General features: G+C 40.8%; 1 protein-coding gene across 3 annotated transcripts in view; it reads left to right on the forward strand.

The window, feature by feature from the left end:
• CDK6 (cyclin dependent kinase 6) overlaps positions 1-19,551 on the forward strand; it is a 233,371-nt gene that overhangs the window by 108,874 nt on the left and 104,946 nt on the right. For all 3 annotated transcript variants that reach the window (XM_079932223.1, XM_079932222.1, XM_079932224.1), the window contains exon 4: positions 139-306. In XM_079932223.1, the coding sequence (XP_079788349.1) occupies positions 139-306 (168 nt within the window). The remainder of the gene's footprint in view (positions 1-138; positions 307-19,551) is intronic.

Genomic DNA, 19,551 nt, shown 5'->3' on the forward strand with positions numbered 1-19,551 from the left:
GGGGAAACAAATTCATTCATTCAGCAAATATTTATGCAATGCTTTCTGTATGCCAAGCACTTTTCTAAGTGCTGAGGATTTAGCATGTTGAATTTCTGTTTTGACCATTGATTGATTTTCTTTTTTGGTTTTATTTAGGATATGATGTTTCAGCTTCTCCGAGGTCTGGACTTTCTTCATTCTCACCGAGTGGTACATCGTGATCTAAAACCACAGAACATTCTGGTGACCAGCAGTGGACAAATAAAACTGGCTGACTTCGGCCTTGCCCGCATCTACAGTTTTCAGATGGCTCTTACCTCAGTGGTGAGTGAGAAAGTGCTGTTCTTTCATTAAACTTAGTTTTCTGCTTTTGAATGACAAACTGCCCCCATTCCAGGCCCCTAATGTTATTACTGCCCATGGTCAGTTGGTGGACAGAATGTCTTTGCACTTTTTATATAGCAGGCAGTAGGAGGAAAGTGTTATGCTTACAACTACAGACATATCCAGGCTGGGCTTGTTGTGGACAGAACCCATTGCAGAAATAGACGGTTGCTTCTTAGCCACTAGAAAGGAATCAGTTACAAGTTTCCAAATGGTTTTGCCATATGGCTTTTTGCCATAACCACTGTGTTCAGAGCTGCATATATAGTGTCTAGGGAAACATAGCTCAAGGTCAGTGAGGAGAGAGCACCAGGAATGTTGACCTGTCTGCAGCATCCTAGTTTGAGAAACAGCCAGGTACCTGCACAGGTGTGTGAAAGCACTCCTGTGAAGCTGTGGTGTGTTCTTAATTTAATTAAGAAATTAAAATTTCTTTAATTTAAGAAATTAAATTTACAGTGAACTTGGATGATCTGTGAACAAGTAGCACCACCCTGCCGGGTGAAGGCTTCATCCAAGCCAAACTACGAAGAGTAAACCCAAAGGCTCTATTTTGGCAAAGAATGACAGTTATTCTGTTTTTTTTCTCATTCAGACACAAAACCATACTAGCTACTCGCTCTGGTTAGCTTCTATTTCTCCTTATAGTTCATTGTTTCTGAGATGAATTTTCATGAAATTCTGCACCTGAAATATACAAAGAGGAGCCTGGAAGCAGGCATTAATATCCCTTGTCTTTGAAGGACCTGTTTTCCATGCAGTGAATTCACGCATAGATTTATTTTTAAAGCCAAGTCATGTTCCTTTGCTGTGCTACTTATTTGGGGCAGGAGGTTGATATGGAGAATCCCTTTGATTCCATGAAGCCTACAAACATTGCCCTCAAAGCATTATATTAAGCCTTAAGTAAAAGAATCTTCTTGGGTCAGTATGCCATTTTCTACATATAGTCCATCTTTAGCCTCAAAGTGGTTCTCAGTTAAGGGCAGCACTGCCCTGGGGGGAGGGGGAAACATTGTTGAGAAATGTGCGACGGCATCTTTGGTCATCATAACAACTTGGGGAATGGTGGTGGCCGCAAGGAGGCTAATATTCTGCGCAACAAAGAATTGTTTCCCCAAATTCCAGTAATGCCTCAGATGAGAAGTAGAAATTCAGGAGGGGAGTTGGAAATTCTCTAAGAGAGGTAACTTGCCTTAGAAAAACATTCAATTTGCAAAAGTGTTCTGCTTCCTCACCCTGGAAATACAGATACTAGAACCTGGATGTGTAAGATCACATACTTTCCCAACATTATATACTTTACCTAGGGCATCAGAATTTTTACAGAGGATTCCTTAGAATGTGTCACTATTGTTGAAAGATAAATCATTCTTGTTTCCTCTTTGCCCAACATACACCGTCACTTTTGAGAAGACAGGACACGAGACAGTGTTTAAAGGATAAGTCTCCAATTTGGGCTGGGTCAAGTGAGCCCTTGTGTTCTTACATAATCACACCAGAAAGGGCTGAGTCTGTGTGTTTCCCCAGTGGGAAGGGTGAGGTAGGCTAGAGCTTCCCTAGGAAGTAGTTTCGTATGTTGTTTCAGGGCCCTGGGGAGAAGCTTGAATAGGCTTTGCGATCCGGACAGTCATCAGGGGAGCAGATGGAAGGAACCAGTCTCCTTTGGTACATTAATTGAGGGAAGGATGAGCCATAACTGAGACACTGTATTTTGATCCCCCACAACTGGGCACTGAAAACCATAAATAAAAACAGGAAACCCAGTTGGGTTGTTTTTTTTTTCTTATTATTAAATTTGAGGAATGATAGCCCAGCTTGTGCGTAACACCAATTAACATTCCATTCTTGCTGAAAGTTGATATGTTCAGACAGGAAAATGGAGACAAATGATTTCATACAGAAAAGGGGAAAGGCAGTCGTAAATACCTGATTTTTCAGTATGTAGTTTGTATTGCATACTCTGTATTTCTTATGTGACATAAAGTAAAAAATATTAGCAACTGGGAAAGACACTGGAACAAATTCAGACTTTATTTGAAAGAGTCATAGTTGGAACTTAATGTCAATAATAAAGAATATGATTCCTGTAGGGTACCGCATTAAAATTTTTTCCCACTGTTTATTTTTCTTTTTAAGGAAAAATCCATTTCTATAGTGATACATTGGTTTATGTACACACAGTGACACATAAAGGCCTGGGATCAGTTTTTTCAGACTGAACTGGTATTTATTTTTTGTATTTCTTGAAGAGAAAAAGACTACACTCCACTTCCTGGAAATACACATTTTTTAGTGAGTTATGTCATACAGGAACTGGGAATCAACTTGATTTGTGGAATGTTAAAGAAATTTACAAGTTAACTGATTCGAAACTGACATTTTGCAGCCAGGAGAAATGCTAATAATATAATACTTACCTTCCAAAGCCTGACTCAAATGTCCCATTCTGGTACCCCCTGCAGAAATTAATCACCCCCGTCCTCCCTCATTGTTTCCAGAGTAACGTCTTATTAATGTCTTTCATAATACTGCTTTCTATCTCGTTTGTAGTTATGTAGGGGTTTTATCAGACTGTAAGCTCCTTGAAAGAGTTGGCCTTTGGGGTAGAAATTAATTTAGGACAGTCATCATAAGTCCGGACTCTAGTTGTGGCTGTAGTTGGTATAACATAGGGCCAAATGACTCGGCTTGTCTTCATCTGATAAGGGAGGGCTAAGTGCCGTTAACTGGGTGCCTCCTGCATGACCTTCAGGTGTCCTTAGGGAGTATTGGGTTCTTGCTGCTCAGTATACAGTCAGAGTGCGCATGTACCCCTGGAGAGGAAGGGTTGTTTATACCTATTTCTCTCAAGGGTGTAGAATCAAGATGTGGATGGCTACAGTGAATGCCTTAGACCCAGGCGGGACGGGCCCCTGGCCTGGGTTTCATGCTTTAGAGGAGCCTGCGCTGGCCCTGCTCCTGCCTTGCCTCCCTTGATGGGGCACAGAATCCAGGGTGCCTGAGACCCAGCCGCACTCAGGGCATTGGAATTCCCTGACTGAATGGGAACTGCACGGGCTTTTCTCAGTCCTTCCTCCTAATGGCAGATTGGGCCACCTGTGTCCTCACCCCATGCATAAGGGGCAGCAGTTTGCAGACATCGGACAGAATGGGGACACACAGACTGGGGTGGCCATAAACACCGCGTGAGGCCCCTTGTCCTGCAGGGAGGAGCTGGGGATGTGAAGAGAAGTGGGGCCTGTTACTCAATGCCTGGCATGGGTTCTACTTATCAGAAGAGTTTCTGTGAAACCCTGAAAATCAACTTCTGTGACCTGTATTGAAATAACTACATTTGTGGAGAACCAGAGAACAGGTTAGAGGGAGCTTCTTTCCATTGCACGTAAGTGACATGTACAAACATGACCAATGTGATTATATATAATCTTCATGGCAGATGCATTTCAAGAATACAGGCATACTTCGTTTTATTGCGCTCCATTTTATTGCATTTAGCAGACACTGCATTTTTTACAAATTGACGTTTTGTGGCAACCCTGCATCATGGCGCCATTTTCCAACAACACTTGCTCATTTAATGCTTCTGTGTCACATTTTGGTAATTCTAGCAGTATTTCAAACTTTTTCATTATTATATGTATTGTGGTGATCTGTGATTAGAGATCTTTGATGTTACTATTTCAAAAAGATTATGTGCTGCTGAATTTTTTAGCAATAAAGTATTATTTAAGTAAAGCGTGTACATTTTTTAAGACATAATGCTATTGCATACTTAATAGACTATAGTATAGTGTAAACACAACTTTTATAGGCACTGGAAACCAAGAAATTCATGGGACTCGCTTTATTGCCATATTCGCTTTATTGTGTGGTCTGGTACCCAACCCACGATATCTCTGAGGTCTGCCTCTGTATGCTTATTCAATAGAATGACTATACAACTAACTAAAATTGTATTGAGAGTCATTCTCAAGTCAACATTTCTAAGAACTTCCCGTGTTGGATGCAGTGTGTAGTGCAACTCATTTTTGTCTGTCAATATGAAAGGGAAGTAGAGACCAACCTCTGAGCGGGCAGGTTGGGTCATACCCAATCGCACACCCGCGTCTGACAGGGCGAGTCGTAGAAGCAGAGCCTGGCCCATCACTAGCAGCCCGACGATGACTCTGATCATCATGAAGCCCTATGAACAGCAGCTCAGGGAGAGAGCAGGTCTTAACTTCTCTGGTTATGATGAAAAATCCCTATTTTCTTTTTTTTTCCTGAACTGACCCATACAGCATGTAGGGTGATACTGTTGCCATTGGATTTGGTGGTTTGGGAACTCCTTATCAACCATCTCATTTTGAAAGTGGGGAAACTGAGACTCAGACGAGCAGTTTGTAACCAGGTTAAGTCGGAATTCGCCAAATAGATTATAAATGGCTTGGAGAGTACTAATGTTTATATTCTGGCTCTCGCCCGTCATCCCCTCTCCCTTCCTCTTCTCCCCACGGTGGGATCCAATACTTTAGAGGGTATCAAACTAGGTTCTGTAGACCTCTTGGGTTCTACAAAGGGTATGCAGAGATTCCACAAATATTCAACAATCCATTTTTTGAAACATGTTTTAAGTCTTGTTAAAATTGTAATTAAAAAACAACTAGCTCATGTCATATTTTGACACAGTGGGGAACACTGAGGCATGAACTTGTACCTCCTGGTTAACTTGTTATTTATGTAGACCTCAGAATAAAACTTCTTTTGCCACAGTTGTGAATACTGGAACCTCTTGTAAATGTATCATTGCTTAGGAAAAATCAAGTGTTCTCTTGATTCACTCCTGTGTGTATCTGCTCCCTTAAAATCATCCAAGTGCCTGTTCACGACAGCGCACGCATCGTGCTATGCTCACTGTGTGACATGAGACCACTTTGGGGGCCGTTCAGAGCAGTGCTGGGGTTGACGTTTTTATATCCAGATGTAATTGCCAACGCCCGTGCAGTTAGAACCAGTCACTCCCCAGGACAGCCACCGTGAAGCCACCTGTGGATAGAGAGGAGGCTGTACCTTAAAATGAGGTCATTCCTTTTGGGGCCTCAGCAACTTCACATGCTGGGATGAAGTCCAGGATTGGCCTGCCGTAAACCAATTTGTGTTCTGCAGTGAACAGTATTACAGTGACTTTTCAGTGTTTTTTTGGAGGGCCTTTATACAATCATTAGACAAAGGAGAGAATTAGCATTTTTCCTCCAAATGCCTGTGCCTAACACACAGTTTGGAGAAAAAATCCACTTTGTACCATAATGAAAGAGAGAGAATATTCTCCTGTCTTTTCAGTGACTTAGTAAAATTCTCACTAAGTGAATTACATTCTCCTTCGCCAAAGTTCTTTTTTTCCATGTTATCTTTCCTATTACAAGACTTACGTCTTCATATGAAAACATTTTCCACTCTGTAGAAATAATCAAAAGATAACAAGTGAATAGTGAGCATGGAAAGACTTTTGACATCTCTACAAATTATAAAAGTTCACTCAGGGATTTTTTTATATGGAACTGATAAGATTCCCCAAATTGCCTTATTTAACATCACTCATTTATTTAGTACCACAAGAATCACAAAAAAACAAATTGCTGGGCTTCCCTGGTGGCGCAGTGGTTGAGAGTCCGCCTGCCGATGCAGGGGACACGGGTTCGTGCCCCGGTCCGGGAAGATCCCACATGCCGCGGAGTGGCTGGGCCCGTGAGCCATGGCCGCTGAGCCTGCGCATCCGGAGCCTGTGCTCCGCAACGGGAGAGGCCACAACAGTGAGAGGCGTGCATACCGCAAAAAAAAAAAAAAAAAATTGCTTACATCCTCTCCTTATGCCTCTGGCAATAGATGGTTTCCTCTTCGAATGCCAGCATTGGTAGCGTTTAGTAAACATTAAAGAAACCTTGTGGATTCAGAAACTTTTTGATAATCCTGGGGTAGAAAATTAATGAAATGGAGTTGTGGCAGTCAGTCAACAAATACTGATCACTTTGCATGAGCCAAGCACTGTCAGTGAACCTGAGGGACCATGGTGAATAGAAGCGGACAAGGTCTCTGCTCTCATGGAGCTCATAATCACAATGGGGAAACAGATCTTAATCAAACAGTCACACAAAGAAATGTATAGTTAGAAACAGAGACAAGTGCAATAAAGGAAAGGGACAGAGTTCTATGAGGCCCTGTGACTCCGAAGCCCTCGTGGGCTGGGGGTCAGGGAAGCCCTCCCTGCTCACCCACACCGGGATGTGAGATGCTCAGAGAGGTCACCAGCCCCCTTCGCTCAGAACCTGCCTGGATGTGGGCCCCACGGATGTGCACATCATGCAGTCTGTGCTTATTTTCTCTGTTTCTGTTTGGAATAGTTCATTTTACAGCACCCAGTTGGCACCACCAAGTTGACAAAGTGAAGCAGGACCAGAGATCAGAGAACAATGTCATCTTTTACAGGAGAAAATAAATTGTTTATGCTTGTTTCCTCTTCGTGCGTGTTGTATTTACTATGGGGACCTGGCAGGGTTTGTGCCCCGGCTTGGGCAGCCGAGTTGCTCCCACAGAAGCCTGCAAAGGCTGCCAGTGAGTACTGAGTAAATCAAACCAAGAGCATGAACCGAGTATAATGGAAAAAACCCAAAGCCCTGTCGCCTCAGCACCTCAGTGAAAGTGCAGGACACACCTCAGAAGCCGAAAAAGGCTCCTGTAACTCCCTTCCCACTCGACCTCTCCTTGCCATGACACAACCAGGTCTGTTTTGTGAAAACTTCCAGTTGCCAGTACATATTTCATAGTTAACAATGGAGTGTTTGTGCCGGTTTCGTTTTCACTTTCACCAGTGAGGGAAGTAGAGCACAATGGGGCAGTGCACAGGGCTGGGAACAGGACACGTTTTCTTTAGGATTCCCAGGACTGGGTACGTGGAAAATGCCAGAGCCAAGACAAACATGAAAACCCATCCAGATTCTCCGTTACGCATTCTCAGTGGCAGTAAAACACATTTTGAGTTGCCATATGATAGGTTGGCTCTGCCTCTGCAGTAAAGGCAAATGCTCTTGACCACTGTGAGCATTGCTTCCATGTAGAAAGAGAATGTATTCCATGCAGTACAGGATGCTGCTGTAGGTGCGCACGTGTGTGCGTGTGTGTGTGTGTGCGCGCGCGTGGGGGTGGGTATTTAATTGCTCCAAGTATACTTGTGAAGTTCATCAAACAACTGCTTTTCTTGTTTATAAAAGATAGTCATTCATTTGACTCACCTAATTCTAGCTCCTTCCTGAGTTGTCACTATTGAGAATCAGTTCTGGACAAAAACAGTTTAACTGTATCGTTACTGCCTGGAGGATGTTTTACTCAGAGAAAGGACGGGATGTTCTTTTCTTCCTCCATACGTCTGTTCAGCCAGCTAATGTCCTACCAAGGTATGGTATAGACAGGGTCTGGTTGTCACCTGGTTGTTTACATTCCATCTTACAGACACCCTGTGTGATGCCATTCAATTTCAGAAGCTTGAGGCCAAGTTTGAGTGTAAAGACCAACTATTGTCTTAAGGTTGACGAGACCAAATGCTTTAAAGAAGTTTTGCAGCCGAAGGGTTTCTCAGAGATGCAGAAGATGGAAAAACTTTTGTTGCCTCTTCCACTTAACATTCTTATGGGAATATGCCTTCTGTGCTTGGTCAGGGACTAGTCTGTCAAACTGTTTAAGGAGATAATTTTGTCTCCCCTAAATTTCCTTAACTCGTGTCCCGTTAGGTCCATTCAATGGAGTATGAGACACAGTCCTTGGAATTGAATATAAAACAATGTCTCTATAACTTGGATTTTTACATCCTCTTTAATTCTTGGGATGTGTGCGCTTCTTGTGTTTTACAGGTGTCACTGCTTACTTCCTTGTATGGAAGGGAAAGGTGGCAGTATCTTCATTTTGCTTGGGCTTCGCTAGTCTCCTAGTGCGAGTTCCTGAGTTGAGATGTGTCATTGAAATTCTGTTACATTGGCCATAGCCATTTTTATTTGCGCAACTCCAGGGTTGTACTACTTTTGTGTTTCCCACAGTGCCTTTCTGGCACATGGTAGGCACTTGATAAATACATGGTGAATGAATGAAACGAATCCTCGTGATTCTCCAGTGCCTAAAGAATGAATTCCAACTCTGTAGCATGGTATGCAGAGAGGGTTTTGCAGTGTAGCCCCAACCTGCCCCTCTGTACTCTCACTCCCACCCAGAAATCACCCCCATACACATAAAGGCATATTCCGTATCATCTAACACCATCAGATTTCTCACTACTCTTTAAGTTCTTTCACAACTCCCTACTTTCACAAATGAATGAATTTCCAGCTCTGCTTTTTCCATGTTGCTGCTGGGGGTCATTGCATCATCATTGATAAGCATCTAAAGATTTGTTTGTTTGTTTGTTTGTTTGAGATTCAGCTTTCACCTAAATCTTCCTAGTTGCCCACAGCATCATTCCCTGATAGTAACTGGAGCTCTGAGGGAGTAACAGTTACACTTCGAATATCTGTCTGGGCAGCCAGTCCTAACCTTCAGATAATTATTGTTCTTCATCCCTACTTATTCGAGATGACAAGCCTTCCTACACCTCCCCAACTTGTGCACTTACATTTTCTATGTGGTATGTTTAAATTAAAAATTAAGACCTTTAGGGATCTTTGAAGGAACCGTAGTGTCACAGGAAAAGGTTGAAAATGTCTGCATTATTGTTTCTTTCAGTCATTTTATTTAGTCCACTTGGGTTCTTGAGAAGATCAAGTACATGTTTTTCTTTCTTCCTTTTTTTTTTTTTTGCGGTACGCGGGCCTCTCACTGTTGTGGCCTCTCCCGTCGTGGAGCACAGGCTCCAGACGCACAGGCTCAGCGGCCATGGCTCACGGGCCCAGCCGCCCCGCGGCATGTGGGATCTTCCCGGACCGGGGCACGAACCTGTGTCCCCTGCATCGGCAGGCGGACTCTCAACCACTGCGCCACCAGGGAAGCCCCATGTTTTTCTTAATCTGTATAGGTCTCTCCAAAAGTTCAGCTCAGACTTTTATACAATTGCTTTGTCATGCTGGATTTTCTTTCATATTGTATTGACTTTATTGCTGATATTTCAAATGTGTTTCTCAGTGATGCTCTTTGGGCTGCTGAACAATTCCTCTTGCTGCTACCACTTTCTGTTTTCCTTTTCTCTAGGGATTGAAACACAGGGTGAGTAACATTGTGGCACCCAACATCTGTAAGGATACTTATGATTTTTAAGTCCCTCATAAATTTGAATGTTAAAATTTACAGTTGGCTTTGGAGGAATAATCTACCTTCAGGTCTCAGGGAAACATCCAAAAGAAGGAAGGGGAAAGTGTAGGAAAATTTACTTTAGCACTGCTCTTATATTTATTTTGAAGGCTGGCAGCATCTAAAAGTTGGTCTGTAAATTTAACAACTCAACCATAAAAACCCCAAAATAAAGGAGAAAAATCTCTACTGCTTCTAGGTTTGGGTACTAACATAAAGTTACAAGATTTCTCTTCAGCCATTTAACAATTTTTTTTTTTAATTTCTAAAGCTATCCTTCCCTTTCTTCTTACCATTTTTATTTTGATGAATTACTTTTTAAAGGTCACGATGCTTTGAAATGTATGGACATGTTTTCTGAACACTGTTGATAGATTCCACGGTGATGCTACGGCTATCTGCACCTTATGTAACGCTGGATGATTTCAGTGAGGTGGGGACCGCACATGGTATCAGTTCTTGTGGGAAAATATGCTTCAGTGGCTTACTGGCACTGCTCTTGGAATGTGGCATTTAAAAGTACCTTTTTACAGTGGGAAAGAATTCTGTCAAGAATAAACAGTCTGACCTTGTTAAATGGGCCAAAGTTGGTCTGTAACCTAGTTCCAGAAAACTAGCTTTTACTAGTTTAGAAAAAGCAGATGAGAAAAATTACAACTAAAACTTTCTAAAGAATGGAAAAAGTTCCTATGAAGAATATGAAATAAGTTCCAGAAATGAGGGTCTTCATATATACTCATGAAAATGTCTTTACTGGACTATAAAATCCCATTTTTCCAGAGTGGATGAAAGATGAGGGCTACAGCTCGTCAGAAAAGCAGATTTTCTTTTTCCTGGAAAGACAAGACTGGCTTATTGAAAGGAGCTGTGGGAGGGGCCTTGTAGCACGGACCAACCGTGGGAAACCAGCCGGCTTGGGGAGATGAAGAAGAAGTAAAAATTGCCGCTGACTCCCCATTGCCCACAGGTTAAAAAGTCTCTGTACTCTGAGCTGTGGGTTGCAGCAGTCTGTTCCTCACCTTTCTCTCCATCCCCTCCCTCCCCCCCACCTCAAACCCACCCACACACACCCATGCTCTTGCCACTCCAGACCTCCTTCCTCTTGCTTGAAGGGATATGCCATTAGATTTTGTACCTCTAGGCCATTAGATCTTCTCTCTGCTTACCCTGCCTTTCCCCTTTTCAGCCTAACAAACTCCTACTCAATCTTCAAGACTCAGGGCAAATGCCACTTCCTCCCAGAAGTCGGCCTGACTCTCTAGGATAAAGTTAGGCACTTCCTCTGTGTATCTTTGATTTGCCTCTAATATAGTAGCTATCATGTGATAGTGTCCCCATGGGTTTGCCATCGATTTTAAAAAGAATAACATTGTAATATTCGCTGTAGCACTTAAGGTAGCAAGACACAGGCATGCGGTATTGCTCTGTGAGTGTTTGTAGTGTGTGTGTGTGTGTGTGTGTGTGTGTGAGAGAGAGATGAAATAAGAGGTTTCTGAGTAGAGGAGGTAGAGAGAGGCTGGCTTGGGCGGGGATACTGAGTGAGACTGAGAAAGGGATGCTTCCCCCCAAATATCGGCTTTCCTTGAAAGGTGTCACTACAGCCTGTATCTGCATCCATTTTGAAATTTCAGTGTCAGGAACAAAACTTGTTTTATTAATCACTTTCATTGCTAAATCCTGTGTTTATATTTAAATGATATTCTGAAAAAAGAAGATTTCACTGCTTTTACTCAGATGCATGACTGTCAAGGAGTTGGTTGGTTGGGTGTTGTCTGAGTGGGCTAGAGCTCAAAGATGGTGGTTCTAGTCACAACCACTTTTAATGTTAAACAACTAATCTATCAGTAATAACTTAAATTGAGGAAAATTTTTAATGAGTTATAGTAAAAACTAGACTTTGTGTTCTAAAAGAATGTGTAAGTTAAAAAAAACTTTGTAAGTTAAAAAAACTAAAAAAACTGTGCAAGTTAAAAAAAACTAAGTTAAAAAGAAACTAATGTGTAAAATAGATAAACAATCAAGTACTTTGCAGATGGGCTTATGGCAGGGTTTTTCAAAAGTAGCCTCTGCAATCGAAACTAAAATTTAATAGATTAAAATTCATTTTCTGAAGCCTTTCCAGGATTGTATATATCATGTAAAACTACTTATTCTATCTGACCACTCTAGTTCTTACTGGTTCTTACATACAAAGGTAGTAAAAAAAAAAAAGCCAAAATAGTCCATTGTGAACTTATTTTTTTCTTAATTAATTAATTTATTTTTACTGCGTTGGGTCTTCATTGCCGCACACAGGCTTTCTGTAGTTGCGGCGAGTGGGGGCTACTCTTCGTTGCGGTGTGTGTGTTTCTCAGTGCGATGGTTTCTCTTGTTGAGGAGAACGGGCTCCAGGCATGCGGGCTCAGTAGTTGTGGTGCACAGGCTTAGTTGCTTCGCGGCATGTGGGATCTTCCTGGAACAGGGATTGAACCCGTGTCCCCTGCATTGGCAGGCGGATTCTTAACCACTGCACCACCAGGGAAGCCCCATTGTGAATTTAAAAGTGTTACCATCCAGGAAAAAAAAAGAGACTCACAATGGTACAATGTTCGGGTACAATGTTCCTTTTGTACCTGAACAAAAATTGGCCACTATCATCATGGCTTTTACTGGCATATTGAGGTTAAAAATGTAGCACAACATTTAGGATTTTGACAATATTGAGTAAACAATCCATTGAAGTGAGAAAAGCATCTTCAGGTTTGAACTTTCTTTAATAATGTTATAATAAATCAAAATATAATCTTTGGGGACGTCCCTGGTGGCGCAGTGGATAAGAATCTGCCTGCCAATGCAGGGGACACGGGTTCACACCCTGGTCCGGGAAGATCCCACATGCCGAGGAGCAACTAAGCCCATGAGCCACAGCTACTGAACCCGCATGCCACAACTGCTGAAGCCCATGCACCTAGAGCCCGTGCTCCGCAACAACAGAAGCCACCACAATGAGAAGCCTGTGCACTGCAACGAAGAGTAGACCCCGCTCACCGCAACTAGAGAAAGCCCGTGCACAGCAACGAAGACCCAACGCAGCCAAAAATAAATAAATAAATAAATATATATATATAAAATCTTTGTCTTTTCTTTATACCTATTATTCTGTTTTTATTTCTAAAATGATTCCTTGATTTTAGGACATGGGACTGAAATACCACATTTAAATGCCATGTTGCTGCTACCATACCTATAGTATAATCCAAATTGTATTTTCCATCAGGTTTCTTTTTCATTGGTGGTTTATATGCTCCTATTTTTAAAGGAATCAAATTTTCTCAATATTGATTATAGTTCACAAGTATTGTTCTATTATATTTAAGAAAAATATATTCATAAATTGCTTTAAATATCCAATAATTATAGCATCCACTTGCTCTGTAATTTTATTTTTAGAAATTTGATGTAAGGAGACAATTTCTGGAGAGAAATTGAACAATTTGTACGATACAGTTCACCAAATTTTCTGCAGACGTTTTCTCCAGTTTTTTCTCCAGCGTTTCCTTCCCTTTGTAGCATTTGTATACATGATTCAGTCCCTTCTTTCAAACTCTCATCTTTGTTTAATCAATTTTTTTAAATCTGCATTCTTTTTTGATTGCTAAAATTATTTGAAAATTCAAACATTCCAGATAGGTAAAAAAATGATAAGAAAAACTTCGCAATTATCTTTCCTCTCAGAGAAAACCACTATTAACAGTTCGGTGAATGAACTTTCATATCTTTTTCTATTTATATGCAACCATGTGTGTGTGCAAACACATAGAGCACAGTGTCCATACAGGTTATTTTTGTGGGGTTTTTTTGTTTACTTTTGTCCATTTAATTTATCTCACACAGTCTTCCGTATCTAACATATAGCCTATTTATTCTTTCTCTTACCTTCATGGTGTGAATATACGTAATAGTTTTACCTAGTCTCCTGGGGTGGACCTTTGGGGAGTTTCTCTTTTGGGGCTACAGTGAACATCCTGGGCTTATATCTTTTTACCCAAATACTAATATTTTTGTAGGATAAGTTTCAAGAAAGGGCATTACCAAGATAAAAGATAAAGAGTATGCACATTTTTTTCCTTTTCTTATGTTTAGTTTTATAAGAAACTCCCAAACTGTCTTCCAGAGTGGCCGTACTGTTTTGTACTATCACCACCCTCAGCAGTGAGTGAGAGTTCCTGTTGCAGCACATCCTCATCAGCATTTGGTGTTGTCAGTGTGTTAGATCTTGGCCCTTCTAGTAAGTGTGTAGTGGTATTTCATTGCTGTTTTAATGAGCATGCACACTTCAGACTCTGATAATGCCAAATTGTTCTCCCAAAGGATTTCGCTTTCCCTCCTCGCCTCTTAACAGAACATGATTGAGCTCTCTGTCTCCTCTCTTCTTTTTTTTTTTTTTTTTTTTTTGGTACGCAGGCCTCTCACTGTTGTGGCCTCTCCCGTTGTGGAGCACAGGCTCTGGACGCGCCGGCTCAGCAGCCATGGCTCACGGGCCCAGCCGCTCCGCGGCATGTGGGATCTTCCCGGACCAGGGCACGAACCCGTGTCCCCTGCATCGGCAGGCGGACTCTCAACCACTGTGCCACCAGGGAAGCCCTCTGTCTCCTCTCTTCTGAGTGTCTCTGGTGATCACCGTTGCTGGCCCTTCCTGATCCTCTTCCCCACTAAGAAAGCATCCTGAATGTTCCCACCTCAGCCCTTTCACAGATCTCACCCAGGTCCACCACTTGAACTCTCACGTCTGTGCAGAGACCTCCCAGTTTTCAGCTCGGCCCAGGGTCCCCTCTGAGCATCAGACCCTCAATCCCGCTTTTCCCTTCACGTCACCACCTGGTGTCCCATGGGCAGCAGAAACATAACATCACCAAAATGTCACTCATTAGCTTCTCCTGGCCCAGGCAATTCTGCTTCATTTTCCTTTCTTTAGTTTTATTATTAGTAATCACCAAAACTGGAACCTCAGGTTTTTTTCTGGATTCATTTGTGTCAACATGCATTCGGCTACAGGTTCTGAATATTCAATCAGTTATATCTTGAATAATAGTAATTTTTAAATCTGACCTAAGAAGTCTGGAGATAAATAATTCTGCAATTAGTGCAGTTGCTCAGTGGTGTCATCTTGAGTCCTATAACCAATTATTAGGAAAATTCCATTCTCCCCTCCTCAGTGAATGACGTTTTCCCTCGTGGTCTCAAGATGACTGCTGCATCTTCAGGCATTACATCCTCATAAGACAGTGGGCTAAGCAGTGAGTAAGGGAGCTGGGGCCAAAAAGGGTTTCACTGCCTTTTTGATCAGGGAAGACAGTCTTTTCCAAAAGCTTTCTTCAGACTTTCACTGACTTTTCATTTACTCCCAGAACTGGATCAGATACCTACCCACAGTCCAATCACATTGCAGGTAAGCATTTTTTTTGCTACCCAAGGAAAATCAGGTTGTGTTAGGGAGAGAGGGAATGTCTGCTCCTTGACAACCAACAATGACAGGCCTTCATTGATCTAGGAAACTCCCCAAGGCAACAGAGCCACTCTATAGGTAGAAACTTATGCTCCTGGTTCCTGTCAGAGGTGCACAGATATATTCAGTGATCTCTAATAAAATAGTTTATACAGTATGGTGCTTTTTTTCCTTAGTGCTCCACATATGTTAAAAGCAGAAAGCTTTAGAATTTTATGGGGATGTTGATTAGGCTAAGAATGTAGACTTCCTGCTGTCACCAGGAATATAATATTTTAGGTTCTTTAATAACAGTAATTAGCAAACAAGCAAACATTTGGGGAGCACTGGCAATCTACTAATAATCTACAAGTGACATCTCCACATGCAAACTTGATTGGGTATGTCAGAAGCTAAGGACAGTTTTTAAAACAGTGAAGCAGCAAGAAATAGTCTGTTAAACTAATTACTTTTTTTTTTGCGGTACGCGGGCCTCTCACTGTTGTGGCCTCTCCCGTTGCGGAGCATAGGCTCCAGACGCGCAGGCTCAGCGGTCATGGCTCACGGGCCCAGCTGCTCCGCGGCATGTGGGATCTTCCCGGACCAGGGCATGAACCCGTGTCCCCTGCATCGGCAGGCAGACTCTCAACCACTGTGCCACCAGGGAAGCCCTAAACTAATTCCCTTTTAAAGGATATTAATTTCATTAATATATTATTTAGATATATTACTATAATATATCAATATTTCTATTACAAGCATACCTCAGAGATTTTGCAGGTCTGGTTCCAGACCACTTCAGTAAAGCGAGTATTACAATAAAGCTAGTTACACAAATTTTTTGGTTTCCCAATACATATAAAAGTTATGTTTACGCTACACTGCAGTTGTTAAGTGTGCAGTAGCATTATGTCTAAAAAAATGTACATACCTTTATTAAAAAATACTTCATTCCTGGGAATTCCCTGGCGATCCAGTGGTTAGGGCTTGGCACTTTCATGCTTTCACTGCTGTGGCCCAGGTTCGATCCCTGGTCGGGGAACTAAGATCTCGCAAGCCATACGGCATGGCCAAAAAAACAAACAAATAATTCATTGCTAAAAAATGCTAACCAACACCTTGAGCCTTCAGTGAGTCATAATCTTTTTCACTAGTAACATCAAAGATCACCGATCACATAACAAATATAATGATGAAAAGGTTTGAAATACTTTGAGAATTACCAAAATGTGACACAGAGACATGCCGTGAGCAAATGCTGTTGGAAAAATGGTGCCAATAAGACTTGCTCAACTCAGGGTTGCCACAAACCTTCAATTTGTTTAAAAAAAAAATGCAGTATCTGTGAAGCGCAATAAAATGAGGTATGCCTGTAGCTAGCTAATATATTTTTTAGTTATTAATATACTTACATGTGTTTTTTAAAGTACTACTACTTACTTTTAAAAACATATGTATGCATAAATCTGAAGTTGCCTGTACTTCTCTATTCTAACCAAATAAAGCTAGGTGAATCAGGAGGCAAGCATTGTTAGACATGGGAGAGTCAGGGAATGCTTCACAGGGGAGGTGATTTTTGAGCTAGGTCTTCAAGAACGAGGAGGAGTTTGCTTGGCAAGCAAAAGAGAAAGGTGTCCTCTAGGTACAGAATTGGGAAAGAGCAGAGCACGTGCACAAAAAAGTGAAAAGTACGTGGGTTGATGCGCAGGGTGTCTTGGGAGAACATGATCAAACTGTTTCTTTGTTTTTAAGGTTTCATTTTTTTTTTTTCAAAAGATCACTCTAATGCAATGTGATGAATGAATTGATAGGAGGCTTTGGCATAAATTAAGAAATTGCTGGAAAGGAGAACAGAGTGGAGGCTGTTTTAAAAGAGATATATGATGAGGGGCTGAGTGAAGGCAGGAAAGAGAAGAGATAGAAACTGTAAATGGAGATACAGAGAAAAGTAGGGAAAACACGTCACAGGCCGAAGTCTGAAATGAAATTTACCTATGGAAAAAAAAGAAATAATGTTCGTTTAAATTGAATAAATATCTGTGGTCATAATTCTCTTTGTATTACACTTGTGGATAATAATGTAGACACATACTCAAGACATAGCAGCGAATATCGATGTAATCATTATTACTATTTTTATTGGCAGTGGTATAAATATATATGGTAATTTTTCTTGATGTGATGAACATTTCCATTCAAAATGGAATAGATGGTGTAATGTAGAATCTTCATGAGACATCTCACTAGTAGTTGTGTGAATCAGAAATTTTCCAGTGGTTTAGTGTTTCTCCCCATTGTAATTAAGATGAATCTATCAAAATGGCTTTTTTTCATTTACAAACAGAGCCTTTTTCTAAAAATATATCCTTTCATCAGGATTTGAATGATATGTGCTTTAGCTTATTGGTCTGAAAGACCCAGTAACATGGTTATAGTGTATCTAATCAGCCACCTGTCTTTCTGTTTCTCCTTTTTCATCCCCATAATCCAGCTTTTGCTAAAGTTGGCAAATTATATACCTCACATGTGGTCATTATATGACCAAACCCTAATGAGGGTTATGTAACGTAAATGGCCACAAAATGCCGTTATTTACTCTTTTCATTAGACAACAAGCACCTTGAGGGAAGAAACCGGACATCACATATATTATGCTCACTAAATAGTAGTTGGTAATGATGATGTGCTTTTAAGATGTTTATGTCCGTTATAAATGTAACATATCCTCATTACGGGCAAATTTGTGTGGTCTCGGTTTATCTCCTTCTTCATTCTCCTGGTCCAGCTTGTTCATTCATTTCAAAAAAAAAATGGTACCATGGATTTACTTTTCAGTTTTCAACGTCAGAAAGTCAAAGCAGGGTTTGAAAGAAAGATGTCCATAAATAAAGGTGTAAAATTAAATTAAAATTTAGCCATCACCACCATGTGTCCACCTCCTCCCAAATATCATACACTTGATAATGGCCGTTTCACTTAAAAGAACATTGTCACTTTCTTGAGGCTAGATGTTAAATTGGAAGCATTCGAGAAGATACCAGAATTTCAGACTTTAAACATCATATGCCTGGAGTTCTTTTTTATGTTGCATTGGTTTATCGTGTGTGTGTGTTTTCTATATCTCATCAGGTATTGGTGAATAAATAGTTCACACCCTCCCAAGAGAATAAGTTCTTTCTTTTCTTTAAACAGTGACTCCATTGATCCTATTTTAGAATTTCTTCCCTTGTTTCTCTCTTCCTTCTTGGCAACCTTGTTTTTGAACTCTTAAATTGATTCAGGTGTTCCTGGAATATTCCTTTTCCTTTTCTACCATTTTCAACTACAGGCAGCGAGACTTTTTTTTCCAAAAATCTTGCTTCATTCAAGAAGCAGTGTACAGCACAGCCCATTGTCTAAAGGGACAGATTCTGGAACCTACTTAACAAGCTTTATGAACTTAAATAAATTCTTTAGCCTTCTCTGTGTTTCTTATTTGTTAAAATGAGAAACATTATTTCTCAAAATAGCTGCACCTACCTTATAGGATTGTTGTGGGAATTAAGTAAATTCATACGTGAAAAGAATAAGTACTTGATGTAGTCCTATAACAGAATTACATAGTAGTAGGATTCATCTTTGCACGTAAACATGAAGACACGCACAGAAATGAGTATAACTAATTAAACCATTTTCCTACTACTAACCACTTATTACCTAGGGACCACTCATATTATGGTTTAGGTTACTAACATCTCAGGGAGACCATTCTCTCCTTTTTCATTATTATTTGTTTCTCAAAAGGGAGAATGTTTCTAATACTCCTGAAATGAGTATGTTGAGGAAATCTTTCTTTCCACTATCAGCATTTTTTAAACAGTGCTGAAGTTTGGAAAAAATAAAATATATTCTTTCTAAGAGTATACACGTAACCTGGTCCTTGAATACAAGAAATTGAATATGTAAATCCAAACAGTTGCAGAATTTTTACTAAGAGACTAAGAATGGGTGCATGTGTTACTGTGAACGAACTGCAGAGACAGTGTAAACCCTCTAGCTTCCAGGCATTCTCGCTTTCTCAGTGTGAGAATGCAGAGTCCCAGAAATCCAATGCTGTTTTTTCAGTTCTTGCAAGCTGCTTACTTTCACCTGCCAGGCAGGTAGTTGAGGGTAGAGAAGAGAAACTGAGTTTTGACCGTGAAGCGCAAACCTGCATGATTGTACTTTTCTTCTTTACCACCTGTAGGACAGACTCCAGAAAGATAAGAAAACATTTTCTCAGGAAGGACATATTCTGTATTTAATCTCTGTAGAGAGGAAGGTAGATGACTGAAAACCAACATTCCTAAATTATGAAAGTAAATTCCTTTCCTTACTGTAGTCAAAATGGGCCTTTTAATCTTATTTCTAGACTAAACCATTTTGTATTCCAGTTA

This window comes from Stenella coeruleoalba, assembly GCF_951394435.1.
Source record: "Stenella coeruleoalba genome assembly, chromosome: 9".
NCBI classification, from domain to species: Eukaryota; Metazoa; Chordata; class Mammalia; order Artiodactyla; family Delphinidae; genus Stenella; species Stenella coeruleoalba.